Source organism: Aquila chrysaetos, chromosome 1 (assembly GCF_900496995.4).
Source record: "Aquila chrysaetos chrysaetos chromosome 1, bAquChr1.4, whole genome shotgun sequence".
NCBI lineage: Eukaryota > Metazoa > Chordata > Aves > Accipitriformes > Accipitridae > Aquila > Aquila chrysaetos.
Genome location: NC_044004.1, coordinates 85,226,667 through 85,246,901, shown reverse-complemented (window position 1 = coordinate 85,246,901; position 20,235 = coordinate 85,226,667). Strand labels below are relative to the sequence as shown.

At 40.8% G+C, this 20,235-nt stretch overlaps 1 protein-coding gene across 2 annotated transcripts in view; it reads right to left on the bottom strand.

The window, feature by feature from the left end:
• Positions 1–20,235, bottom strand: part of CFAP299 (cilia and flagella associated protein 299) — a 232,971-nt gene that overhangs the window by 138,770 nt on the left and 73,966 nt on the right. For both annotated transcript variants that reach the window (XM_030006746.2, XM_030006813.1), the window contains exon 3: positions 9,223–9,313. In XM_030006746.2, the coding sequence (XP_029862606.1) occupies positions 9,223–9,313 (91 nt within the window). The remainder of the gene's footprint in view (positions 1–9,222; positions 9,314–20,235) is intronic.

The window sequence follows — 20,235 nt, the reverse complement described above, 5'->3', positions numbered from 1 at the left end:
ATCACCATTTTTCTATGGGTACCATCATCTTTCACTAAGCTTACCCAGATATCTTTTTACCACAGTGCTTATTTGTTTTACACTAATACTACAAAACACATACAACCTGAAATACAATGCCAAAGAACAAACACTGAAAGGGTCTTAAAACATGCGCACGCTATTTAAGAAAATTCCAGTTAAATCACGTGTTAGTACTTATTTACTGAGAACTGACAACGTGTTTCACAAAGGCACGCACAAAGGTTCATTTCACGTGTGCCCAGGAGTGATAAAGTCATCCCTCTGCAGTTACACGTACCAACTTCCAGCTGGGATCTTGTGTTTTAGTGTAACAACCCACTGGACTTACGTTTACACCTGCAAAAAGCTACCGCTGAGAACATGAAGCAAACTAAAGATCAAATTCAGCTTCCAGTTCAATACAGGAGGCAGCCAGCGACAGCAGCAGAGAAATATCAAGATCAATACCGAACCCAAGGTCCTTATACACGCTGAGTGAGGTTTTTTTCCATAGAATAGCATTGTCTCAAGGAATACTGTAACTTAGTAGTACACACACAAGGAGATGGGCTTCTGGCTCCATTTAGCTCAATGGTATCAAAATAGTAACTGACTTCTGCAGGAGCATGACTTCAACTTCCATTTCCAAGCAGACAAAACACTACATCGACAGATGTGGTGAGCAGCCAGCTAGTACACGTTCTCTGCTTTGTACAAGGATCCTACAGAAAAACATCCCAGAGAACAAGCACTCATTAAGGTAAACTTGCCATTTTACGATCTGAATTAAAAGTTTTCAAACTGTTATTTTCTGACTTCAAACACAGCATTTTTTTCAGAATACTTAATAAGCAAAGGGCTACTGCAGAAAGCAAATTCAGGTTAGACAAATTTGTGAGCAAGTCAATGTCAGAGACCAAGAAAGTTAGCTTTAAAAAATGAGGCAGACTAGCCACTTGAAGACCTTTTAAGTATAAGAGACAGAAAACTGCACTGGTTCATCCCGCAGCAGCCACGCTGCCATTCCTCACTGCAGGAAGAGGTTAGAGTCGTCCTGCTGACAAATCAGGACTTTCACTCCACAGTCATCATGCTCGCCAAACCCCCTCCAACCCCCAAGTATGAGTAAACCTTGGCATCACTGTGGAGTGGAAATCACACATGTGAATCACTAAACAGCCACTTGAGGTTTCAGAAGACAAAATAAACTCCAGGGAATAAAAATTCAAAAGTCCAAGAGACCCAGTCAGTTAGAAGAGCGAGACAGTGAACACTTCCCTCAGGAAAGTGCTACCTCCAAGCTCTACTGCTTTTCCTAGAAAGGGTAAGACAGCAGCTCAACTGCCTTTCCCATGGAAAGAGGAAATTATGGACAGCCACTCCTCATCCGAAGACAGCCAACACAATACATGACAGGCTTGGGTTTATTTTCCACATGCCTAGAGAATGTCTAGCAACAAACTCCTATAACATCACCTGAACCCTCCAATTCTTGACATCTTTGCTAGAGGGAAGGCCCTGTCCCAAAATTCATCTATACCCCTTTTCAATCAATTGGAAAAGTTTGAGTCCCACAAGAGTCTTCTTCAAGCCTGAAAAACAGAGTTCTTCCGTTAGGTAGGAAAGACATTTAGCTCTCCCCTGCCCCCCCCCCCCCCCCCCCGGTGTATTTTAGTCAGTGATTTAATATGACTATGTGGAGTCTCTAAAAACATGTATTTTCCAGCTAAAGCATTTATGTAGTCACTTATATCTACATTCTTATCCCTCCTTTTTTTTTTTAATTCACGATTTGAGAAGAATGTGAATGAACACATGACAAATTCCTCCCCATCAACAACTTACACACACAACTCTGACATTCTTGGAAAACAAAAGCAAGTCTTCAGAAATATTTCTGATATGAGTTGTTAAATTATATTCGTGCAAGTACCCTGATGTTGAGAATCAGTCTTCTGAATTGGCCAACTATGGCTACTTTAGGAAAACAAAATAGTGGGTTTGGTTTAATTTATTTATACTCTGTGATCGCCTGTTTGTCTGTGTTTTAGTGATGCTCTTTGATGATCCAGCAAAGCATTACCCACTTCAAGGAGTTCTCTTCCTATTGAGAATTTTATTTCTTCAAGCTGATAGGCTACGATGAAATTTTTCCATTGCATGTGCTAGCATTTAACAAATCCTACCGTCACAAATACAGTAAGATGAACTGCAATGTACATTTGCTCTATATATCTATAATTGCATTTCTAACGCCACATATTTCCCCACTAAGACAAGTATTCTTTACTGGGTTGGCTATATTTAGGAGATCTACTAAAAAGCAAAAATTTGGCACTCATCTAGGTCCTATTCTGGAGAGACCTCACACTACATTTGCACTGGACAATCATGCAACACCAAGAGCAGGACCTCAGGAATGTAACACAACAACGTACACATTTTGGGATTTTTACATCAAGGTAGCACTCATCTGATCCCAAAAGCTGGCCATCTGTAAGAGGATGGTGCCCCCGGAGCCCGTCGTCTTGTTTAATGTCTCTTTTTTTCCAATTAACACCAATAAGCGCATTCCAAGATTGCTCTGCGACACAAGACCAACGTGTAGTAAGCAGGGCCTACTGAAAGAATTGTTTCAAAATCGCTCTCCTCACCCCAACTCAAATGCTAATGTAGACACAGCGTCACGTATGTGTATGCAATCACTCATCAGCCCCTCTAGAGCTTTCTTTAAAAGGAACCCAAAACTCCTGCTGAGACAAATAAAACCAACTACGAGGTCTTTAAAGGGAGCTTAATTGGTCTCTCGAATTAATAGCAGTTAATCAAATTATGCATTTTGATCGGAATTCTAAGTGAACCTTGAGGTCTTCTGATGACAGCTAAAACCATTCAAATATGCCCCATGTCTTGCCGCCAGCTGATCTTAAACATGACCATTTGCCACAGCACAAGTAATCTGCAGTTATTCACAGCTGTCGTATCACTTAAATGGTACAAATCATGTATTCTACAAAATATACTCAGTTCTCCTACCTTTTGCTTCACTTTTGATAAAGTACAGAAAAGAATGAAGAAATAAAAGATGGTCTATATTTCTCCTCTTTTTCCGCATGCTTTTCTACACGGAGTATCAGTTTTGCAGACTTCTGATGGAAGACACACACTATATCTAATCAAACAATTTTTAAGGGTTTAAAAAAACCCTCCAATCCACATATTACAGTTAAAATGATTTTTCCATGATACTGCACCTACGACTTACAGAGAAGGAACCTTGGGCGGGGAGGGGGGGATAATAATTATATTAACTGGTCCTTTTTAAGATATATTTCTCCAGAACAGATTTGATAAACACAACAAAAAATCATACTGAACTTAAGAGCTGTCTTAGCATGCTGTATAACATTTTAAGTAACATTCTTTGCCTGCTTTCTTAACTCCTTTCTGTCGCCAGTACTTCATGATCCTACAAGTGAAATCATAGTAATAGAACTACACCATAAATGTACAGCCGCCTTCTTAACAGCTGTTTTTGAGGTTCAGAGGACTCTGGATCCAACAGCCCTGTTTCCAAGTATTTCAAGTGCTTTTATACTCCATTACACCTTTTGCCAAACGCGGATCAGCATACAGCACACGAAAAGTAGCAGACAGCCACGCTTATGATTTCTGGAGATAAAAATATTTCTTTCATACTATACTCTTTCCAATGACACGGAATCTGATATGTATTTTGTATTTCAAGGCCAGAAGTGATTTGTTTTAAATTAAGGTACGACTACCTGCATGACTCACGCAATTTCCAAAGCAATTTATTAAACGGACAAACATGGGTTCAGTTAAAAGAGAAATAAACATTTCGATAATACCCTCTTTTTCTTGAGGGGGAACCCTTCATACATGTTGGGAAACAGCAAAGGGAAAAAAGACCATGTCAGCACAGTGTTGTTGGTCATACACAATACAGCCTTATGCTTCATCGAAGTTTTCAACACAGGAAACAGATATATTAGAAAGTGCTTAATTCACAAGTTTTTTCCGAGTCAGCTACAGCGGTTGCTTTGAATGGCTCTAAAGGAACAAGCTGTAACCAGTGCTTTCATACAGCTTCAATAAAACACATTTCAAAGCCAAAAAGGCCCAACCATCTAACTGCTTTCACGGCCAATACTCAGTGCAGAAAAAACTAAACAAGTTCCATTCTGGTAGGCATGAATTTCATCTGATCTCCTGGTTATAGCTCTCTCAATTGAGAACAGGAGCATCAGTTTTTTTGTTGTTTTGCATTTTTTTTGTGGAAACTCTTTTTTTCCCCCCAGTCAGTGGAACAGGGGAAGGAAGGATGAATCCTTAGCTTACCAATGTCCTTAATTTCCATCAACAGACTCCACCTAATTATTTGACGTGCCTTAACACTTTTGATGGTGGCACTGATGCCTGCGAGAACGTAACTATAACTTGTTCCAATCGCCATGAAATCCAAAACCAGGCTTACAAGGTATCTATGTCTTGAGATACATCAGTGTAGCTGTGGTCTTCCCCTCTGCCACATCACCCCAAGCCCCTCCCAAAAGATCAGCCTCAAGGTATTCACACAGTAACTGAGAGAGTTGTCCTGGGACACAAAAAGGAGTTCCCAAGTATTGCTTAATTTCCTAAGGCTTTTGTAAATATAAACTACGATATCCACAGAGCCCTTAATCACCTTGAATAAACAAGTAATATTTAATCCATACCACAGTATAGGTGAGGACTAGATAGGGTAAACATACACCTGTGTAAAGAAGTCGAGACCTGTCTGCCTGCCCAGTTCATCAGATCATAAGACTTGCATTGGACTTCAGGGGAATTCTCATTTATCAAAACAGAGAATTCACCAGTACTGGCAAAATCCATCAGTAGCCCACTGTTACCTTACCCTGCAGCCCCTGCTCATTTTTTAAAACTATCTTCTACCTCACACATCGTATTTCTTACATAAACTTTTCTGGATAAAGTTTTTGAATGGAACCGGTTAATGAGCAAATAAACGCAACACTTTTGTCATGACAGGGTCGTTTTAAAGAATTAACCTGCCAGATCAACTTGACATATGGATGACCTGCAATAGCCAATAAGAAATGGAGAGGAAATAGGAACCCCTGCTAATCAAGCCACAGAGAGTGGCCAAACACAGCTGAGAGAGGTTTGCCTTCCAGGCACAGTAAAGTGCAGTTTTCGAGACTGGATGTTTTTCAATGCTCCTCATCCCACTCTATGTGAGAAAAGGAGACATTTTACCCTGCTTTTTTGTTGCTTTTTTCCGTTTTTATTCTGTTGGGTTAGTTTTTTTGTTCGTTTTTATTTGATTGGTTTTGCTCTGGTTTTGTGTTTTTTGGTGTTGGGTGGTGGGTTTTTGCTTGGGGTTTTGGGGTTTTTTTGTTGTTGTTGTTGGGGTTTTTGGTACAAATAGGACGGGCTGGCTGTGTATCTAGAAAACACAAACAGAAAATCATCTTCTGGCAGAGGTTGATTTCTAAGGGTCCAGACGTATCAGCAGAGCTCCCACTGGCAACATCAGGTGAGAGCACTGACACTGTTCATTGCATCTCCTACATGTAATACCCCTATCACTGTGACATGTAGAAGTGCTGCTAACCCTTAAATAAAGGGCTGAGCCTTGCCGTGGATAATGCCAGAGCAGAGTATTACAAAAAACTTTGTCAAGACCACACTCATTCAGCTTCTGAGAAGTGTTTCACATCCTTTTCTTTTCCATCTCCCATTTCTGCATTAACCCTGAAGTCTAGCTGTAAAGCAGGTAACCCCATCATGTAGCATTAACTCCTGTTGTGCTGTGGACCACCACAGCAGACAATCTCATCGTCACAACGCTGTCACATGTGTGCGGTAATTTTTGAGGTAGACCACAAAGCCTTACACAGGCTGATCTGGATGGACTAAGAAAAGTTAGTCTTACGTTGACCAGTCTTTTGTAAGGAATCCCAAGGATTTAATTAAATTGCTCATTGGCTCAGAGAGACCCAAATTGCTATTGTCACATGGTGCCATTCAAAGGAGGATGGGAAGTCATATGACGACTCCCTGCCGTGTCTGTCATTTTTATTAGTCCAACTTGTGCAACTTGGAAGCAAGTCCCAAGGCTTGCACTGCCTTCATCTCAAAAGGAGTAGCAGATTCTAGAAATCACATACCGAACAGAGAAGCACAGAAACCATGCAAGTCTCTCACTGAGCACAGACAGGATCCTGCAATGTAAACATTGCTTGGCAGCAGTTTTAGCTTTCCAAAGAGGCAGTGTTTTCTTTGGGTCGGCTGGTATTCTCAGCAACCAGCGTACATGGTCTTAGAGCCCGAGTGCAACCCCTAAAAATGTACAGAATTGTCTATAGCCCTAGTAATAATACAGGTGGCACTGTCCAGATTAGAAAACAAACAAACAAACATGGTTTCATAAGGGAATACCTTCTCTCTGTTGGTTCATTAGGTACGCAATAGTAAAAACCAAAAATGTCTTTTGTGTGCATTCATGATTGCAGGCAACAGGTTTATGTTCTGTATCACTATTTGAAATGCATTCCCACATTAAAGTGTATTAAGAAAACATTATGGGGTCTCCTGTAAAACAGCAAACTACAGGAGAGTTAGAGTTGAGGCTGAAATTGCACACTTGATATACTTCATTATATCTAGGTACGTACTGAATAGCTTGTAATAATACTCACTGTTCCAAAGACTTTTATACATAACCAGAGGCTGTTTTGAGGGCGTAGAAATTGTATCACTGCAGGAGGCCTGGGAACCGAGACCAGCTGTCTTCATTTTGATGGGACACTTTACTATTTATTTTTTATTTTAATTTTAAAGGCTGGCCCATAATTTACCGTCCTTCGCTTTTTAGACCCCCACATGTAACTCTGCAGGCAGCGTGCTAAAACCTTACTAGTGCTTTCTGAATCTAAGCTCTGCTTAACACAGCTGAGGTGGCTCCCACCTGCTTGTTTCAATAACCTCTGCAACAGCAGTATAAGGATACACAGCACAAGAGCAGAGAGGAGAACCAAACTAGCTCCAACATATAAAGACATGCCTCACAGCATCAGAAAAAGGAAACAAACAAACAAAAAAATCACCCCAAAACCTCTTTTGGCTTAGTAAACCCAAGGAGTTTTAAAAAAAATTTTTAAAAATAAATAAATAAAATCATTTTAAGCCTATGACCCTATTCTACCTTTTTCTGTCCATGTTTCTCAGGGCTGAGTTTCACCCAAGGAGAGGAATCTCTAGCAGAAGCTTCCAGGAGTTCCCAGACTGCACTGGATCCAGTTTCAGGTGCTCAATGAATGCTACTGCACTGTGTCCACAAGACTGAAGTCTACTATTGACCTCAACTCTTTCCAGTGCCCTCCTTAGGCCCTCTGTGGTAACAGAAAAGCACATTTCATTTCCCACTCCCAGATCCACACAGCACCCCATCAGCACAGTGAGGGCATTGGAAGCAACCTGTAGAGAGGTCTCAGCCAGTCCAAAGTGCTGGGTTCTGCATTAAGCCAGAAATACCTGTTAGTATAAACTGACAGCCCTCTTCTACGCTGAAAGGGTTCTGCGTAACTCAGTAGTGCCCCCATCTGTAAAATGAAAAAATTACATTTCCTTTATAAAATGCTCTGAAAACTACAGCCAGAAAGGGAACTAAAAGAGTAAGGTGCTACAATTAGCAATTGCCTTCTTTTTTTTCTTTTTCTTTTTAACATCATGGCAAACATGTAGAATAAGTCACAGAATGCTTCCATTTTCAAGGCTAAACCATCACGGCATTGTTCCACCCCGCTTCATTTCTGCCATACATTTAACCTTTTGGGTCCCATTTCTCCCGTAGAAATCCCTAAATATCCCAAGAAGCACAGTTCCCAGGATATTTGTCAGGCAGCTGAAACCACAAGGTGTTTGAAGCTTAATGAGAAAGCTTGCTCACATATGTTGTGGAACCACACTTCAGGCAGCATTTCCTCTGCAAATTCTAGAGATCAATTAGCTAGCCATAAAAGAATAAATATCAACCCTAGAATTAGGGGAGGGAGGAAGGGGAGTTATGCTTTTACTTCAATTAGGAGAGTTCAAGGAAAGCAAAAAAATCATTAGTGTATGCCCGATCAACTTCCTAAGCAAGCAGAACCAGGAAATAAGATCACAATCACTTCTGACTTCCAGAAAGCCCAGCGCTGCCTTTGCAGTCACTTTTATTATTTTTCTTTAACATGAGAGACAATCTAACAGACAGAAATCCAGGCTCCTGCTACCGTAGAAAGAAGGCAAGAAACAGCACTGTTCTAGCTAAACACAGCAGTAAGACTAGGATGACCATTCTGGGCTCATTTTCAGTTGTGTTATGAAGTTTAAATGGAAGCAGATCAAACTTAAATCGTGAAACTCAAAACTTCCCTCCTCGTACAGCACACGAGCGCAAACTCTTCTTTGTGCAAAACTAAAGCTATTAAAAAGCCAAGGATATAGGAGCATCCTCCCTTTAAATTGAAGGATATTGATCTAGTTATACTTACAAGTGGAAATTTAAACTTCAGCAGCACTGTCCGCTGAACATACCTACGTGAATGCAAGGGAGTCACAGGCAAAGCAGGAGAGATTCCCACGCGGCCTCTGCCAGCATGATCCTGGTCAAGTAAACCACTGGCAAGCACAGCGCACAGGCAGCTTGGCTACTGTGTAGGAGCGGGCTGAGTCACGAGGCACATGGCCATATGCATAACACTTTCCTATGTTAGGCCCAACATATCAAGCACCCCACCAAAACTCAGCAGGGAAACTCCAATAGCACCAATGTTAATGAGTTTCAAAGAGATTCCTCCAACAGTCAGACTGCATCTTCCTCTATTTAAAGCACGCATGGGAACGAATTTTGCAAGACGGGAATCTACAACTTCTTATGGATTCAAAACACAATTCACTAAATGTTTTTCCTTTTGTATCCTTCAGCTCAGCACTTACCTTTTGTAGACTTCACGGCAGCATTTTCGTAGACTATGCTTATTTACAAAAAAATTAACATCAACAAATTTCTAGGTTTCAAGAAATCTCTCCTAAATCAAACAGTCTTTTTCAAATGTTCCACCTGAAGTTTTCCTGTAAAATACCTTGCTTTCCTATTCAGATTAATTTTTGAGCTGTTAAGAAGATTGTGATCTCACAGGTACTCACATAAATTTTTCCAGTACGATTGGCTTCCTCTCTTTCTGCCAGAGCCTGCAAGAAGTTACCTTTCAGTTCTTTTCCTACACTTGCTAGTGACCTAGGAAAAAAAAAAGGTACAATTATTACTATTCATTATTGCCACAGACTTTGGGTTCACGGTTGGGTTAAGGGTTCTGTAAATATAAGGAGACAGTCCTCAGCCTATCGTAGCTAGTTTGTCTATTGCCTGTTCTACTTTTACAAACCCTTAAACCACTCTTCAAAATTGATCACTACTGCAGATGTACGATATAGCAGCAGTTTATCAAAAAGTAACTTCTACTAAGATGCATTTTTCGTTATATATCCAGAGTAATCTAAGCGCTTGTTTTTTATCTCCAGAACTATGGCCAAAGTCACGTTTACATAAGAATACCAAATTTTCACAGTGTACCAATATAAATCTAAACAGATTTAATACTTCATTCTTCAGCCAGCAACTAACCAAATTAACTACTACATACTTAAACTGCTTGGTGTGGTAGGGTCAATATAGTTTCTGTATCCTTAAGTACAAAGCATGAAAAGAAAAACCAATTGCGGGGGGGGGGGGGGCGCGGTATGCAGGGCAAAAAAAAAAAAAAAAAAAAAACAAGAAAGGATACCATACACTAAAAATTACTTGTTAGGCTTTGAACACAGTGCCCTAGAACTCAGTCATTAAAAAGAGAAAACACGCATCAGATGGACAGAAGCACTGAATATTGGACAGACCCTTCAACAAAAGCGTGATTCTTCAAAATGGTTTCTACAAGTCTCTTAGCCTAATCTAAAGCCCTTCTCCATTTGCAGGGGTCATTGCACTCGCTCCAACGTACTCTGCACACACGAGAATGAAGTGAAGACTTCCTAAATCTTGCACTGAAGTGGCTTCACTGCACACTTTTCACCTTTTCATGTCTGAAGTAGTGAATGCTGACTGGAAAGCGCACTCTCAGGCAACCCAAGGCAAACCAGTGCCTCCAAGTTCAATCCAGATCTACCTGAAAGGGGAAGGATTATTACATCCGCCCACTATCTCGATGCGAGTATTGCAATAAAAAGCAGTAGCATTTGTCAATCTAAGTAGACAGAATACAGCATCAATAAAGACCTTTCTCTCAAGTGTAAAATGTATCAAATTTCAAATAAAGGACTGCCACAAAACGTGAAAAATTCCCTTTGGTTAAGTTTTTAAATATAGACATGCACGGTAATGTCCTTCAACTGAGTGAAAAGCCTGCATCTAAGCTTCAAAATTCTGATGCAGAGCTATCAGGTCAATCTCTGGCCACTTAACCAGCTGTTATCCAGAAGCACCTTAGTTTGAAGCTGTTTCAGAAGTGCATCTGCCACACAGTAAAAAAATATGAAAGACTAACATATGGATTAAAACACCTCAATTAATTACATGTAAAAGACAGATAAGAAACAGAGTATTGAATTTTACTTTTCCTGTCCAGTTAAGAATTCCAGATTCCCAAAGTATTCCTTTATCTAGCAGAGGTTATACTAAATCAACAGTAAATCCATGTTTAACAACTATTCTAGCCAACTTCACTTGAAGTCTCCGGCTCCTATTTTGAACCAGAAGGGTATGGGTGCCTGAAAGATTATGTTTTTAGTCACTTAAATCTTATGTTCCAATAACAGACGTCACCTTTCCTTAAAAACCTTGTCTTCCTCCCATCCTTCAGTCACCAGCAAAATAATCACTGATCCACTTGCAGAAAACTAAGATGTATAAAACTTCCTTTTTAGTAAGTATCATTACTTCTACATGAGAACATACTGAGCCATGCCCGAGATCAAGCTGCACTGTTTCTCAAAAATATAAGGTATCGCTGCCTGGCCCTGTCTAGGCCAAAAATCACACAGTGTTAAAACACAGTGTCAGGGTTTCAGCTGGGATAGAGTTAACTTTCTTTCGAGTAGCTGGTATAAGGTTATGTCTTTGATTCAGCATGAGAAGAATGTTGATAACACACTGATGATTTCAGAGGTTGGTGAGTAGTGTTTAGACTAAATCAAGGATTTTTTCAGCTTCTCATGCCCAGCCAGCAAGAAGGCTGGAGGGGCACAAGAAGTTGGGAGGGGACACAGCCAGGACAGATGACCCAAACTGGCCAAAGGGATATTCCATACCGTGTGATGTCGTGTCCACTATACACAGTGGGACGAGTTGGCCGGGGGGGGAGGGGCGGCAGGCCAGGGGTCATCGGTCAGCGAGAGGTGAGCAATTGCATTGTGCACCACTTGTTTTGTATATTCCCGTCCTTTTATTATTATTATTACTACTACTACTATTATTACTGTCATTTTATTATCATCATCATTATTATTATTATTGTCATTATTACTTTCTTCATTTCTGTCCTATTAAACCATCTTTACCTCAACCCATGAGTTTTACCCCCCGCCCCTTCCCCCCCAGATTCTCTCCCGCATCCCACTGGGTGAGGAGAAGCAAGCGAGCGGCTGCGTGGCGCTTAGTTGCTGGCTGGGGTTCAACCACGACACTTTTTCACCTAGCTTTTAAGAAAATCATCAAGTCCAGTCTGGCCAAAAGGGTTTCAGATTCGTACAAAAAGAAGCAAACAATGAAACAGCAACTTGAGCAATAAAATATACTAACGTGCAGAGTAACCTTTTCACAAGAGATCAAAAGGTTCCTTAAATCGTTACGGCACACTCAAAGAACCATCAAAGGTACGGGGCCTTTGGTTAAAAAAAGTTAGTGGAAGTAAAAAACGCCACAATTTTTTAAATAATCCTGTATAATTGATTGACAGAACTCCAGCTGGGGGTTTTGTTCTTTCGGGGGTTGGGGGGGGTGCTTTATATTATTCAGGGTGCAGCCCTTATTTTTTTCCAGTAACACCAGCGTATCTAAGGCTTCCGGTAGTTTTTAAACACGCAGACAGGCGCACACACGCAGACAGGCGCACACACGCAGACAGACGCACACACGCAGACAGACGCACACACGCGCAGACGCACACACGCGCAGACGCACACACGCGCAGACACACACGCGCGCAGACACACACGCGCGCAGACACACACGCGCGCAGACACACACGCGCGCAGACACACACGTTATAGACACTCGTGACAAATTGGAGGAGCCAATTTGTATTAAATAAAAGATCAAATTTATTAGCAAGCGATAAAAGAGCAAAACAGCGCTGGGTGGCCGGGGAGACAGTGCTCCGCCACAAGCTCGCACCCAAACAGGGGAAGAGCCTCTTTATTTATACAGTCTTTTTAGTCCCTGATACCTGACGGCTGGCTGGTATCTTCGGTATCTTGTGCCATCAGGTGTTAAGTGGTCGTAATTTGCCTTCTGGTGGTTGTTGGGATGAAGGCCGAAGTCTTCCTCAGCTGTTCTTTAGGTGACTCAAGTCCCATTCATGCTCTGTAAACGTCTCTCTACATATGCTAATCATCGGTACTCATGGTCTTAGATAAGTGAAGAATATTCCTACCTCCACATGCGATTTCATGAACAAAGTTAACTCGTTCATTACAACACACACACAGACACACACACACACACACACACAGACACACACACACATTCATCGTCTAAAAATAGATACCAAAGAGGAAAGCTCCTCCACCGTTCCTATTTAATACACCTAACTTCCACACATACACACTTCCTCATTCCTGCCAAACTCAGCCTAGCACAGACAGGCACAATATCAGTACTCGGAGGAGCTAAACGGGTACGCCGAGCTCTGCGCTGGAAATTTCAGTTGGGGGCTGCTGCTGACCTCCCAAAAGAGCAAAGACAAAAGTTTTCTTTTTCACGCAAATTTCCTGGGAAACCCAAGTAAAACACATTCCACGGTACAACTGTTGCTACGCATGCGCTGCACCTAACCATGCTGGGCAGAGCTTGCTTTTCGTTATTAGTTTTTTCCTTTCTGTTCTCTTAAACTGTTCTTATCTCAACCCATGGGTTTTACCTGTTCCCTTCTGATTCTCTCCCCTGTCCCAGTGGGTCGGGGGGAAGTGAGTGAGTGGGTGCATGGTGCTTAGCTGCTGGCTGGCGTTAAACCATGACACAGAGCTAAAATACTGCAGGTGCACCACAGGTATAAGGCAGCAGCTTTTCACAATCCTTGAGATAATTCCAAAAGGGCATTATTGTGCCTTACTTGCTGTGTTGACTACTTGGGGTGTATTTCAGCAAGCCTAACTTCTGAAAGATGCTAAATAGGAAAAGGCACCATCTCATACGTATGTATTTTCTAAATACTAGTCTCAGCGACGAAGCCCCCCTTGCTCTATAGAAGATGCTTCAACATCTACAAAATGAAGAAAAAAAAGAAAGCCTGGATTTGAGTAAAATAAATTCATTTTCCTATAGCCAGTGAGAAAAACCATCAACAATATTATGGCAGAATAAAACATTAGGAGTGCAACACATTATTGTTGAAGTGACACAGAAGCAAGCTCACTTGGAGCGGAGCTTAGTATTAACTGGCTGCTTTTTTGTAACAAAAAGGGCAGTGGGACAGAAGGCCCCTGCCTCCCCCTCCCCCTCCTCCAAAAAAAAACCAAAGCAAGCAAAATTATTCTTGAGTCATATCAGAAAAACATGTGAAACATTCGTTCATTTAGATAAATGGTTTTAGAAATATATCAACATAATTTTATCCTCACAACAATGTCCCTAACAGCCTAAAAGTAAAAGAAAAATAGATCATGGGACCGGTTGGTGCAGAAGCAGAACACAAGATGTGTTTTCTGCATCAGACACTTTACCTCTTTGAAATCCCCTGTTTTAAATATATACTATTACTATATATACTGTTACTGGATAAAGAATAACAGAAGGTATTGCTGTCAAATTTGAATCGCAAAGAAAGCAGAAATAGGCTCAGGCTCTTCCGGGGTAAGCCTTTATAAATATAGAAAACAAGAGCGTTCAAGAGAATGAGGAGCTTAACACTTAACACTTGAATTCTAAAACTCCAGGATCTGGAAGCATCCCCCAGCATCTAAGCAAGTACTTCCTGAGGTAGGGACAAAGAACCTCTTGGTATACCTTCCACTTTTTTTAACTGGCAAGGATTTACTCCTTTATTTCCTGCATGAATGTGTATGTTATTTCTTTGAGTCTTGGTCTTTTTCAATTCTTTGCCCCTTGGGATGTGCATCGGGTACCTCGCTATCCCAGCTCAGAGATCCGTCTTTTCTCTCCGGGCTTGCCCACACAAGAAAAGTGCACCCATTTACCTTAAGGGAGATTCTCAACTAAGGTAGTTAAAACAGTACAAAAGGTAGCATGATTATTCCTAAGACTGGCTTAAAGCGGGCTCATTTCAGTACCAAACATAGTCAATTAGTAACTGACCTGACTTAAAACTGTCCACAAGACACTGCAAGCTTCTGTAGACGTATTTTTGCATCGAACCAGTTTAAAAAAAAAAAAAAAATCAGTTTGACTTTAATAAACTCAACATAAAGAATTGCAAGCTTCTGCAGAAATAAGCGTGCACCAATTTCTTTTTAAGAAGTTCCAATTAGACATGGTTCTCATCTGAATAACACCACATATTCACTAGGAAGATGCAGCATTTACGGGAACATTGTATGAGCATTTGTTACTAGTCAGTCTTTGTGAAAGAAAGAAGATTTTTCTCTCCCTGCCACAGCAGCACGTACATTCTCCGCAATCTAGTTTACCATCACAGCAGAAGACTGAGAAAAAAAGATCAAGGCATTCCACTCTGCAGAAGTTCCCCCCGCCACGAACAGGCTGAAATTTTGGGGTGTGACTAGCTAGGAATTCAGGAAGGCCACGTAAATGTTTGTTTCAGCTTCCTGCCAGGCAAGATGAGGGAGTTCTCTGAGCAGGGAGGAGCAGTGAGGAATTCCCTAGCACCCACCAAACACTACTCATGTCTAACGACAGTTACTTAACTTGCCATGACACAAAAAATTGCTGTTTAAATGAAAAAAAAAAAAAAAGTTACTTCCTAAAATCTGCATTAGGTCCTTCACAAAGATAGAGGATTACAAATTATACACCAGTTCAGAGAACATGCTTGCACATTACAACAGCCCTTGAAAAGGAGAACACAGAACATTTCATTATTAGCGTAAATTTATGCATCTCCAGCATCACACGTCACCATAACATTCGTGCACTGCCCGAAACTACTCCTACCACTCAATTCATGCCTCAGCGTACTTACTGAAGGATGCTTTAGAGTGAAAGCCCAATTTACGAGGCAGCATTATCTCTTTACGAGGCACTCTGATGCTAACTGCAGTCATTCGTACTTGACACTGTACATATCTGACTGATTTTTTTAATTCTTATCTGTACCTCATGGGTAGAGGTCCACACTGAGACCCGGATGCTACTGGGCGAGGTAGTGTACAACCCTACTGCATTGGTGAGCTTTGAAACCAAACACCCAGACACAGAAAAGCCTGGTGGAAAAAGTAAAATACAGGAGAACGCTACTCTTCTCATATTTCAAATGGGAATCTGAGACATGCTAAGATTAAGCAACATATCCAAAGATAGCACAGAATGTTTCTTCAAAAATGTTGTTATTGTCACCAACTTGGTGGCATACGATCCATAACTAGTTGTGTTGAGTATTAATTTCTATATTAACTTCTCCCCATCTGAAGGTATGATTTTCCTGCACATACAGAAGAGGATGCATTAACAATGAGCAACACTTTTGACTACAGTTTCCTTCAACAGAAGCAATACTGAAAAGAAGTATTACAGTTTAGCAAAAATAGAAGGGATACTTTTCTGAAGGAACTTGTTTGGGTACAGAAACTCCTACTGACGTTAACACTATTAACTCTTGGTTGCTCTTTTTAATGCCATAAATACAATTCTTACTTTATGATGCTCAAAGGTTCACTTATGAAACCGTACCTTTCCACACTATCTTGTTCCTTCCAAGCTACTCTCCTCCTTCCAAGAGCTCCTAGTATCTGCCACCATCCCACACACCTTTCTCACATTCCCAGTTCAGATGCGTTTTGCTTGCAGCATGCTTTTTTGGTCTTCACTGATAGGTATTAGTGAAGCAGAAAGAAGGAAAGCTCTTTCTGAACTCGGGTTTTGGTTCCTCGATTCTTATTTTGACAGGCTACACTGCTTTTTTTTCTATTTCATTATGGTTCCCTAGGGGTTCGTTTACTTTATTTTCCTACATCCTCTACCATGTAGGCTCTTCCTGAGAGCACTGGAGTCACAGTTGGAAACAGAACAATGTAGTTTAACTTTTAGAGAGCCCCATTGACCTGAAGAATGCTTTTTAATCAAACTGAGATAATGGGAAGAACATCTAACAGTCAGACTGTTATTCTTTCAAAAGTACGCTCTGTGTTCCATTCAGCAGAAAGCCGGACTGGAATGCACATTCTCGCCTAACTTCTGCAAAGCAGCTGTGTTTTGCAAACACCTGCTCCAGGATTAGTGGGGAGACAGGCATAGGAACTCGGTCCCAAAGCTTCTCCCTCATCTCGAGACACATAATTTTTATTTTAAAACACCTGAAGTTTCAACCTCTCAGTGCTACGCACTTACAGCATTGTGTCCTGAGGCAGGACTAGTACTTGAGCACTTTTCCAAGACATCAGATGTCTATTTGTTTTCTTTACGGAAGGCATGCACACTTTAAGAAGGGAGACACTGCAGTACAAGATTATGCCTTGGAGACCAGGGTGTAAGGCTGGGACTGGAAAGATCCAAGTTCATCATCTCACTCTGTCACAAACATGCAGCGCAAGCTTGGCGATCAGCTCCGTTTTCTTGCACCTTAGTTTCCAGTCCGAAAAGCTGGAATGACTCTACTTCTCCAGCTCAATATGGACAAACACAGTAAGGCCGCCTGAGACTCCGCAAGAGGCATAGCACTTAAAAAGGCATGGGGGAGCATTCAGACACTGTAGTAACGTGGACAAATACTTACTCCTTTATGTTCAGTCACATGAATCGTAAGCTTGGTCAACCCACTTTTCATTAGCAATTCTTCTCTGCAAGGATGAGAAAACACACCCTCTCCACAGTAAAATATTCCTTTTGTTAAACGTCAGCGTGGTTCTGCAAGCTGCCTTGTGGGAGTATCAGACTGGCTTGAGACCTATGAATTCACATTCTCAGGCCTTTCTCCCTTCCCGACAGACCTAACGCCACAAGCGTACTTGCCCCCTTCAGCTAACTCACCTCAAATGGGATGCGAGGTTCAAAAGAAACTCATGCAAGGGTAGCCAACATCCACCGAAATCCTAGTAAAGGTTAGCAAAGTAAGAAAGCAGTCTCTGGCTGACCTACCACATGCAGCCACGGCAAGATAAAGCAAGAATGAAGGCAGTGTATCAGTGTTGTCAAGACTGATATGCAAGGACATATGTATGACTGATTTTTACTGCACAGTGCCATTTTTTTTTAATTTTAATGAAAAAATACAGAGTATCTTCAAACTGCAACGACACCACATAGTGAGAACCATAATCCTTTAAACCATGACTACCTGAATCCATCTACAAGTTTGCCTCCATTTTAAAAAAGAAAAATGAAACAGGAGTAAAAGAAAAAAAAAAAAATCACTGATGTACAACGAGCTGTCAGAGTCTGACCGTCAGGGTCCAGTCCTCTACTCTCCAGCAGTACTTCCACTGTATTCCAGTGGTAAGGCAAAAACAGGCACCCAAAACATCAACTGACACCACAGGCTGGATTTGGACTACTGCACACACAGATGTGTCTACCTAGAGACAAAGGGAAACTACTTCTTTTCTAAATAAACATGATCTGGGGCTGCTTAAAGGGGAGGTCTAGATTTAAAAAAACCAACCAACCAAACAAACAAAAACCCCACAAAACTTCTTTTGGTTCAGCTTTACAAAATAAAGCCTGCTGATCCTACTAACCAACTTTATGTACTATGTTAACTTGCACTTCCCTGCAGCTCCTATAAGCAACACCAAAAGGTAAAAACCGTCAGGTGATCTTTCTTGTATTTTACAAAGACAATGATGCAAGGAGAAGACAATTACTTAACCTTCTTTGAACCTAAAATAATGGCATCAAAAGGCACTAGGCAACAGCATTTGTGTAACAAGCTTATGTCTGTGAGTTTGCAATTTTATTACATTTATTACATTGCAATTTTATTACATTTTATTACACACATAATAATAATGTGTGGCATCCCAAGAGCAAAGGACCTAAGCAGGAAGACATGGCTAAGAGGAAAATACAAATGAACTTAAAATCTGTTGTATCTCTGTTCACGACCTTGCATACTGTAAGCGTGCCACATGTCTAACAGTGTCAAAACTTCTCAATTACACCGAGAACAAGCTCTGCCTGTAAGGGGACGGTAAGCGAGGAGCTTAATGCTGACCTGAAGAGAAGGGGGTGTATACATGGGCAAAACTAGGTCCAACGTGACTGCACTGCATTTCACAAAGTCCTTTTAACAGTTGTGGAGGTCTCTGCAGCCTAAATGTACTCTCTTAAAAGCCCTCTGCAAAGCTCCCACTAAACCTCCTAACCCCAAGATCTTGATGTGAACCGTTCAGGGCATACCGACATTGAGGTGCATGGTATGTACTATTTCGTTACTTGGGCAACTTCATTTTAAAAATATTTTTACTGCATGTGTGTCTGTGCTAAAAAAGAACCAATCCTGACATCAAGGAATTAGATTAGAAATTATATAGAAAGAGAAGATTAAACTTTGAACTATTTGGACATTTTAGAGCATATAAAAGTTTGTAAAATCTGCTATAAAATTTTTGATCACTGGTTACATAGTTGAACATACAGGAAATAACTTTCTAAGGACCTTAATACCATACATTTCATCGTTTAATAAAATGAACAAGGAACTGTAACAACTATACTTACTACATGATATCTGAAACTCTGTGGAATAAATGATTTTTTTTTAAAAAACATTTGAGTTGCTTATGCACTTCTCTGCAACACTTTCCAGAGCTATCGCAGATTTGGCTTGTGTTGAGAAGCCCACACCTGACAAAACACTGGCACCAGTATTTCAATCGGTCCAAGCTACAAGTAACATGGTCCTGTCACTCAACCAACATTCACAAATTTAAAAAAAAAAAAACAAAAAACAAAAAACCACAACAAAAAAAACCCCAAACCTTTATCACCTCTGGTTAAAGCCCTAGAATACACACACTGCTGCCTGTTTAAAGCAAGGGAGGGAGGAAATTCAGGCAGAAATTTTCCTAGTGCCACTGTCATAGCTCACCATCTATGAGAAAAGATAACTGTACGTCCTGTATGTTGTGCCTTTTGCACGAAAAAGCTGGACTTGCAGTCTTAACTCGAGACAAAAGCTTACCTGACTTTGGGAAGCATCCTTGTAATGAACGGGTTAACTTTGTTCATGAAATCAAGGAGGGGGAAGAGACACATTGAGAGTTAACATATGCCTGGTGTAAATAACAAAGCTTGCTTAAGTGATGTGTAAAGGGAAGAGGGCAATGGCTATAACTTACTAGATAAGGAGGGGGGGAAAGAACAACAGCAATAACTTACTAGATGTGAAATATATTAACCTGATCCGTGTCAATATAGAACAACGATAGGGCCGCATGGTGAAATGTGACCCTCTCTGCATATGTAATCTTTAACCTTTTTGCTTGATCTTGTATAACCGTAGGTCTAAGGGAAGTAGGAGAGTATGTATATAGTTCTTGCAAAAGCCATATAACAGTAGGGAATTACAAAAGTTGGAAACGAAATAAAATCAGACATCAAGTAGAAGTCGAAAAATACTTCACACGGTCTCTCGGAAGTAGCGGAATCCTATAGTTGCAAAGGTTTAAAGAAAAAAAAAAAAAAAGCAGGGGGACTGATATAGAGAACAAACTGCTTATTGCTTAATGATTGTCTCTCTGTAACTTTACATACCAAGGACTGGTGTTTGTCAAGGATTAAACCTGTCAGAGACTGGTACTGGTACTTAGGAATGA